This window comes from Lactuca virosa, chromosome 2, assembly GCF_052849685.1.
Source record: "Lactuca virosa cultivar CGN04683 chromosome 2, Lactuca_virosa_CGN04683_v6, whole genome shotgun sequence".
In the NCBI taxonomy this organism is placed as follows: domain Eukaryota; kingdom Viridiplantae; phylum Streptophyta; class Magnoliopsida; order Asterales; family Asteraceae; genus Lactuca; species Lactuca virosa.
In genome coordinates, this window is record NC_136427.1 from 211,620,973 (window position 1) to 211,630,654 (window position 9,682).

Sequence of the window (9,682 nt, forward strand, 5' to 3'; positions counted from 1 at the left end):
CATTTGTTTTTTTTTTCTCTCTATGTATGTATATGTAATATGTGTGTGCATATATAAAGAGACGAAGAGTTAAGGACAAAGAACAACATAATTGTGGATAATAACAAGAATTAATATCAAATAACATAATTGTGGATAATAACAAGAATTAATATCAAATGAATGTTGAAATCATATGATTATTCAAACAAGAATTGTGTGTATGTGTGTATGCAAAAGTAAGGTGAACTTTAAACTAAGAGGTTGTTTATATGTTTTTTTTTTCTTACTAAGACGCATTCGGTAAAATTAACTGGTAGTTGATAGTTAGAAGTTATAACTTCTATTTATATATGAGTGTTAAAAAAAACTAGTTGAAAGCTTTAAAAATATATAAAATTACATAAAATAACTTTTCTAAAACACCTCATTGATTTTAAAAAATGGTAATAGAGTCAATTTACAAAATTATAAAAGAACTTTTTGTTAAACGATACTTGAAATAGCTTTTAGATTTAAAACTTTTTGTTTTAGTTAAAAGCTAGAAGTTCGACGAACAAACACATCTTAAGTCATATAGGGAAAACAAAATGAGTGAAAGGGTAATGATTTCGGTCCGGATAAATTGGTATCCCCTGATACATAAGGTATGTTTTTCTAAACAGAATAAATTGCCTTAACCTTACATTTCGAAAATAAATTCCAAAATATCCATCAATTTTAACATGAAAGGAGTTTGAGGAGAAAAAAAAAAAAGACAAATAGATAGAGTTAGTGTCTGTGTAAGTTAAGTTTGGGTTTTTTTTGGCTTAACCCAATAAGTTATTTTGTCCAGATTAAATAAAAAAAAGAAACAATGATTAAGTATTCATGTTAAGTCAAAAAGTCAACGGAAGAAACAAACAATGCACAATACAATACTCATGTTGATGGAATTTACAAGAAGTTACCCTAAAAAGATGATTTACTAGGTGTAAATTCATATAGATTGTTACCGATCCGATCTTATAAAAGTGGAATCAAGCTACGTTTGAAACTGAAAGATTTTTTGGAAGATTGAGATTGAGGTGCGAAATTTAACCCAAACATAGCTTTAGGAGCATGACCCGGGTCCGTTAAAAGCCCAACCAATTTAGCCACAACCATAGCACTATCAGCCACATGGTCCATGTCATCAATCCGTGTCCATAACTTGTTAGCCAATTGAATCCTTCTGTACTTTGTATTCAATGCAATCCCCCACCTCAAAAACAAACTCTCCTTTTCTTGTTCCGTTAATTTCTTCTGCATTTGCTTAGTCAGCATCTCCCTTTCACGCCTTAAAGACTTTTCACTGTTCACATATTCAAAAAATAAATAAAAGTTAATCTTATGATATATATATATATATATATATATATATATATATATATATATATATATGATTAATTTTATATTGATTACATTTTTTGGTCCCAATTTGCAACTTATTTTTGCAATTTTGGTCCTTATTTCAGGTTTTTTAACAAATGTGTCCCTATTCCAAGAAATTATCCATACTTTTTTGGACCAAATATGCAAAAAAACAGGTATACTCAAGAAGAAAAATATGTCATTTTACTTGAACATGGACCAAAAATGTATAAGAACCTCAAATGAGGACCAAAATTGTAAGAGAACTTTTGGGACCAAATTTGAAAAATTCAGCTATACCAGGGACTAATAGTGTAAATTATATTTTTGGTCCATCGGTGTAGCGGATTTTTGTCGTTATTTGAGGTTTTTGTAATAAATTTGGTCCCTCTTCCAAAAAAGTAAAACTACATTTTTAGGACCACATTGGCAAATATCAGCTAGGGACCAAAATATACACATTTTATTTGGAATATCGACCAAAAATGTTATAATAATCTCAGAGAAACCAAAATTGTAGTAAAAAATATTGGAGCCAAATTTGTAAAAAAATTGCATTAAAAAAATTTTGGAGCCAAAATTGTAAAATCATCTATACTCGGTGGGAGCTATTTGAGTAAATTACATTTTTGGTGGATGAGTATAGTTCGTCCTTGAAATTTTATTCCTAAAAAGTTTTTATTTCAAATTTGATCTTATTTGAAGTTGTAATAACGTTTTTAGTCTTTGCGCAAACTAAAATGACTATTTTGATCTTAGAGTTATACTCACTTTTGCAATTTTGGACCCAGAAAGTTTTCTATTTCAATTTTGGTCCTTATTTGTGGTTCTAACTTTCTAACTACCTTTTGAGTCTCTGTTCCAACTAAAATTACTATTTTTTGTTCCAAATATATATTCGTTTTACTCGAAACAGAATAAGTACCGAAATTGCAAAAGAAAAAAAAATAGAAAAAATCAGCAATACTCAGGGACCAAAAATGTAATTTACTCCATTTAATAATTTCACTTACGCTGAGGAACGTGTGATGGTGCGACCATCGTCTACAGCAAGGTTAACATGAGTGAACATGTCTTTGAGGAAGGCTAAGCGTCTGTGTTCAACCTCCATGTAAATGGAGTCATTAGGTTCACCATTGAAGAGCAAAAAGAAGTAAGTTCTATGAACAAGGGACACATTACAAGCATGCCAAAGTTGTATAATTTCTTTTTGTAGTCTCTTGAACTCTGAAGACCATGATCCATTTCTAAAACAATCTTCAATTGGATCCAAACCGATGCTTTTTACACTTTTTGACCTCTTGCTACTTGTACTCTACAATTAACAAAGTTAATATATGAATCAAGAGTTACATAAAGCATTGAATTTTGTTTTGAAAAGAGCATAAACTTACTTGGGTATCTTCAACTTTCTCATGATGTTGAGCCTCATCAGGTCCTTTGGTTGCTGATCTAAACGATAAATCATCTTCATCACCAATCTTCTTTTCTTCTTCATTAATGGTCCTTTTAGAAGAAACAGAACCCTTTTCAGATTCTACACCATGGTTGAAAGTACAATTTTTCATAGGAAAACCATGCTCATAACAATTTGGAGGCGTATTTGTATTTGTATTTGTATTTTTATTACCCTCATTCCAACTTCTACTCTTTGGTAATTTTAATCTCTGCATAAACTCTTCTTGGTAATCATCATTGTCACGAGGGTATGATTGTAATTCTCCATCTTCCTTTAATGATGCTTCCCCTTCCTTCTCTTCTTTCTCTTCTTTCTCTTCAATAAACGATGTCTCCATTTCCATGTCTTCATTCAATGGCGATTGTGTAATTCTATCCGCATTCGAATTAGGTGACATATATTCGGGTTTAGAACTTATCACTTCATGACTTTCACTTTCACTTTGATCATCATGAAACGTTTCATCATTTGGGATCCTAATTTTCACATCAGGAGATGAACAATATGAGTCTACATTTTGAATTGAGTCCTCTCTTTCAATGCAACGAACTACTTTGCATAAGACCTGAGGAGTTGCATTACTTTTGTCATCAACTTCATCCCAATCAAGACATGATTCGGTTTCACTTTGTGCAATTCTGATCATGGGCCTTATTGGAGTATGATCAGGTTCAAATTCAGTAACTCGTATGTAATTTTCTTCAAAACTACTTTCACTACGCCTTGGAGAATATCGACTTGATCCAAGGGTTCTAATACTTCCATCAAATGAGTGACGTGGGTCCACCACAATTGATGTTTCTGGCATCATGTAAGTTTCAACTTCAGGTGTTACTTGCACTCGTAGGTGAGGGTATTCATCTGAACCCAACTGTAACATATTCAAAAAAATAAAAATGAATATCTGAGATAAAATAAAAAAGTTAAAAACAAATATGTTTTTATTTTTACCCGTGTCAATGAACTTCCATTACTTTCAACCACACGTAGTAAATCTTGAACATGTGATCGTGCATCGTCTCTTTCAGCTGTTAATTCATCTATCTGTTTCTGCATCTGTAAATGAGATACAAGATTTATTTCACTATGTAAATTTATTAGTTTTTGTGTAATGTAAGGGGTTGAAAAGTAATTTCTTTATTACCTTTTCAAGTTGATGGTCTTTTTCCCTTAACAATGCAGTGGTGGTATCTGAAGTGAAACGATTAGACCCTGGAGTTCTTAACTCACTTTCCAATCTATCTAATTCTCTTTGAAGATGCTTCACTAAAGCTTTGTCTGAAATTACCGTATTGACCTGGGCATTTGTACTTACTTCTTTTGCACAACTTGCAAATAAAAGTGTGTTTCTTGATTGTTCAACATGACTTCTTGCAGGGCTCATAGTACAGATGATTGCTGTTCTTGAATTACCTCCTAAAGATGATTGCAGTATGCGAGTTAGCTTTGAGTCTCTGAAGGGTATGTGTCCACTTCTTCCTTTACTGTATTCAAAAAACATAAATGAGGATAAAGTGAGCTAAACAAAAAACATGCTAAATATGGAAAGAAAACAAACCTTAGCTTTCGAATCACAGTTCCTAGTGTTAAAAGACTGCGATTTATATGGCATCCTTCTTTTAACCTAGTGCCAGCTGTCAATGACTGGGATGCACGCTCACTTCCAGCAAGATCAACAAAGTTCTATAGTAAAACACAAAAGACAACTACTATATCTTAGTGACATGTTAATGTTGATGTTGTATAAAATCCATATCAATTTTTTTTTGCATACCACTGTAGAAACAAGTGTACTTGCACTGTCTCTCCCTAGATAGTTGGAGGGTGTACTTTCAATTGTCTGCATTTAATAATCAATTGTGAAAAATAATATTGGTTATTAAGTATGTAATTTGAAGGATTTGTTTAAAGATTTTTACCAGTCTGATGATTTGGTGAGATCTAGAGCTTGTTTCATTGAGTGATGTCTCTCCAATCTGTCTCTGAGCTGTAAAATGAATTATACTTGAGAGTTGAAATTAAATGCTATGAATTGAGTGAGTTTAATGTGGTTGAAGATGTTCTAACTTCTCACCTTCACAGACAGAAAGGAGTTCCATCATATGATCCCAGTCCCTAACACTTTCATCTGTTAGATTCTCAACAATTGTTCCTCTCTGTTAAAATTGATTCACCATTAATGTTACTGAAATAAAAGATGTATAGTTGATGAGAAGAAACTGAAATATATTCCCATTCACCTCTGGATCATCTAAAAGTCTGAGTGGATAGCCATCGCTGCTAAGGAGATCTTTGACAGATTCATTGTATATTTCCATGGCAGAGAATTTCAGATGAAAGTCCCTATCTGGGTGCTACATTGAAATTAAAGAGTAGATGAGAGAAAAGTGAAAAAGAAATAGTTGATGTGAAGAATCATGAGATGATGTGAATGTGTGATTGATTACCTTTTGTACATAGTCATATATGTCTGCTAAAGTGTACTCTGTGATTCCAGTCATTGTGAATGTCTTCCCACTGCTTGTTTGCCCATATGCGAAAATACTTGCTGGAAAATGTTGTAATTGACTGTGAATCCAACTTGCAGAGTGTAACAAGATGAAAGAGTAGTAGAAAGAGAAAAGTGAAACTCACCATTGATACCACCAACAACTGATAGCACAACTTCCTTTGCTGCATCCTGGTATACCTGCCTTGTGGAGCAATCACAACCAAAAACCCTGTCTACACCCAGTTGGGCACCATGGAAAGAACACGAAGAATATCAGTATCAATTGATCCAGAAAAAAAAAAAAAAGAAGAAGAAATTTTCCAGAAAAACGACTTACCAAATGTATATGCAGAGGGGTACATGGATCTCTCCGGGACACTAAGGTTCCCATTCTTGTAAACGATGGTGTTTTCAGCGACGCATTCCCAATCAGACACATCGTTCGTAACAATCTCTCTTCCATTCAAAGGTCGCAGCCGCACAGACACAAAAATCTTCTCGCCATGGCGGGAACCACCGTCCCCTGATCGCGTCCCCCCTCCTCCACTACCACCGGTTTCCCCCATTTCCAGCAGAAAACTGAATTCTCACGGGTTATACATAACAAATTGTGATATAATAGTAAGATATTTGTTCAGCTGTCCTCGATAATTCAAGTAATGGTAGCAGTAGAGGAGACATAAAGGGAGAGGGACCAACAAAGTCGTTAAGATCAAATAACAATCATCGTCTGAAACAACCGGTAATCATGAAAATCAGGTTAGCTAAAATTCAACGCAACATGTAGTAACATATCTCGTCAAAGTCGATTATAATAATGTAGTTGTATAATGTATATACACATACACAAATACAATTGTATGAATCTACACACCAATAAAATAATGATTCGCAAATTATACGAAAAGTCGTCAACGAGGACGGCGGTGTATTTAAGCGAATTGTTAAAGATATGGTCCCCGCACCGACCCTTTGTCCCTTTGATTTTACAGACTGTCATTGTCTTTTCCGACTGTTTTTTCTATAATCATTCACGAATTTTGTTTTGAGCAGAAAATATAAAGCAAAATTAGGTTCCAAAAAATGTAGATTTTGAAATGTAGATGAAATTTACCTTAGAGAATGTGATTGATTCATGTTGGATCAGATTCATCGTTCTTGTGCGAGCCGTCTCTCTCCCTCAGCACATATTTTTTAATGTACTGATGAGGATTTGAATGGAGGGAGAGAAGAGTGAGAGGAGCTATAAATTTGCAGAGATGGCGATGATGATGCTGATTGAAACAAATTCAAATTTTGGGAATCAGATTGAATTTGGGATTTGACGTCGGTGTTTAACGACTGGATTAAAACAAAAACACGAACTGTAACTGAATAATTGCCGCGTTATTTATCATAATAAATCCTAAAACATTTTTCCTGATATTTATGTCCATTCAAAAGAAATGTACATTATTTCATCTATGTAAAATAGCATGTTTTAGTTTTCATTTAATTATATATACACCGTACGAATGTTCTTATGTACTTAAATTTTTAATAAATATATATTCTTTGAAAAAAAAATATTATGTTATTAATATTAATTGTTAAAAATTTTATATTAACTAGATAAAATTATAATTATTTTGAACTGTCCAAGGTCCAGATGATAGGATTAAATAATAAAAAGAAAAAATAACTACAAGCGAATTCTTAATTGATAATCAACAAACTATCTCTCAAATAAAAAAAATGAAAATACTTATAAGTGCAAGATAAGATTATTTTCTCTTTAGAAAAAAAAAAGGATAGGATTACTTCTTTAAATCTAAAAATCATAATTGGTTAGGATAAAATCATAATCAATTATCTAAAATCAAAAAATAAAGTTTTGGAAAATAAAAAACAAAAAAACACCGACTTTGGAGCCATAAACGACCCCAAATGACGAAAAAACACCACACGACATGATGAAACGATAAGTTTTGTTTATCGGGTCATTTTAAATGTCGTGTGTGAATAGATACTAGTTAAATTTCCGCGTTTTGCTTATAATAAAATTATGTAGTTAAAATTTTAACATATACATGTTATTGAAAATAATTATGTTATTAACAATAAATATGAAATAATAGTTTTTACACTAACTTGATATATAAAATTAATATTAAATAGAAAGATATTATATGATGAACATCTATTAGAGTTATATCACTGAATGGTCTTTACCGTTGACTTGTTTGTAAGGTAACATATATAATTGTTTTTACTTTTAACTATTAATGTTAATTTTTTTTTAAAAAAAAACCGACTTTGAAAAATTTTCAATTTTATAAAAAATAGGTTTGGTAATTTTTTGAAACATCCAAAAATTAAGACTTAAAAATTTCATTTTTGATTTAAGTAAAACAAGTATTCCAAAACATTGTCCATACATCTCAATCAAATAAATATGTCAAACATCATAAGAATCCGAGTATGTCCCATAAACAGAATCCATATGATGTGTGCGATGCAGTCAACCCGAACTCTTCCTGTTGGAACTGGAAGTACCTAAAACATAAACTAAAAACCGTAAGCAAAAAGATTAGTAAGTTCCCCAAGGTACCGCATACCAAACAGATCATATAACGGGCCCCGCCCACACTCGCATAACGGGCTCCACCCAATAACATACATATACAAACACATACAAGTATCACACAGACAACAAGTATATCGACATAACCAATCAAGGGTCGGCCTTGGTGCCTTAGACCCACTAAACCCAGTGAGGAAACTCACCTCGAAAAGCTGAATGAAACGAATGATCCCAGACCGCTGGTCCTACAGCTCCCCGAACTATCAATTGCCAAATAAAAACTAATTAACATTTGGGATCTACATCGTAACCAAAAATCCCTACTTGGGGTAAAAAGAACATTTTACCCTAACCTAGCTTGGTCCAAGAATGAAGCCCATAAACCACAATGCAATGGGCCCAAAAGTTATACAATTCATCAAGGCCCAATGTAACATCCTAAAACCGAGACCTAAATTTTTTTTGTTTAATTACATTACTTATAAAAATAGTTTACGGAAAACATCGTTGCTATCATTTCAAAACATCAAGTCACAAATCACAAGTCTCGAAAACCATAACATCAAATAGTAAAATGTTAGAGTACAATCCCAGGATTCTCAAAGCGGAAATCATATGTGTGCGATGCGCTGCTACCCTGCCGGCTCCTTCCCCTTAGCTGAAGAGGTACCTGAAACCAAAACTAAAAACTATAAGCACGAAGCTTAGTGAGTTCCCCCATCATACCACATACCATTCATCATACATACTGCCAGGCAATTCTGGGGTGCCTGACCTACCCATGTCAAGCCATTATGGGGTGCTAACCCACCCATGTCAGGCCATTTTGGGGTGCTTGCCTACCCTCCGGTCTATCTCACCAGGTTACGGGGACTATTTCACCCCTATTACTATCACATAATAACATATCATAATCATGCTGTTAGACAGAACTGGGGTGTCCGACCTACCCTTCGGTCCTAACGACCGAATTGGGGGACTATTCCCCTCCTACTACCACTATCACATAGAACATATCATACTGGCACATAGAACACATCAAGTAATAGCAAACCAGACAATTATCACAAAGACAATCATCTCAACTGTAATCAACTACTAGTAGGTCGGCCTTGGTGCCTTAGACCCACTTCTATTGGAAGGTAACTCACCTCAATGTCGTGTAGTGCCTGCACTGTCCTCGGTGTGAAAATCGACTCTCCTCGACTCCTCAATCTCTACACGACAACTTTTCTAAGTTATCAATTCATACTCATAACCCTTACAAGGGTCACTCAATTCAAGGTCAAAACCTTGGTCAAAGTCAACTTTGGTCAAAGTCAACATTTGGTTGACTCGACTCGCCGAGTTGGTCCACCAACTCGCCGAGTCCCCATGTCCACAAAATGCTACCATCCCGTCCCTACTCGTCGAGTCTAGCAAGAGCTCGACGAGTTCGCCTTCAACAACACATCGGACTATCTTCAACCGACTCGCTGAGTTCGTCCTTGAACTCGTCGAGTTCATCTTCATCCATATGAAGGTGTTCAGTCTATGACTCGATGAGTTCATCCTTGAACTCGTCGAGTCCGTCTTCATGTGGTTGGGACATTGCCTTGAACTCGCCGAGTTTCTTCTTGAACTCGTCGAGTCCTTTGATCTTCAAGTCCATAACAAACCCCTAACAGGCTGAGTGTTCCTTCCACTCAACCAAAGACTATTTCCAGAAGACATTTGGGGGAAAATGCGACCCGACTCGCCGAGTCCCTCTTTGTCCAAAACTATTCAGTTGATTATAATGGGTCTTAATGCATCCAAA

General features: G+C 34.3%; 1 protein-coding gene across 1 annotated transcript; it reads right to left on the minus strand.

Moving 5' to 3' along the window:
• Positions 1-820: 820 nt before the first annotated feature.
• Positions 821-6,600, minus strand: LOC145160133 (kinesin-like protein KIN-7E). Its single transcript, XM_079079241.1, has 14 exons — positions 6,436-6,600; positions 5,659-6,051; positions 5,465-5,554; positions 5,278-5,378; positions 5,071-5,184; positions 4,905-4,986; positions 4,750-4,817; positions 4,605-4,670; positions 4,389-4,513; positions 3,975-4,314; positions 3,782-3,886; positions 2,766-3,701; positions 2,385-2,686; positions 821-1,312 (listed from the first exon to the last, which is right to left on the minus strand). Exons 2-14 carry the CDS (start codon positions 5,885-5,887, stop codon positions 985-987), a joined length of 2,886 nt encoding a protein of 961 aa, XP_078935367.1. The 5' UTR covers positions 5,888-6,051; positions 6,436-6,600; the 3' UTR covers positions 821-984.
• Between the last annotated feature and the right edge of the window lie 3,082 nt (positions 6,601-9,682).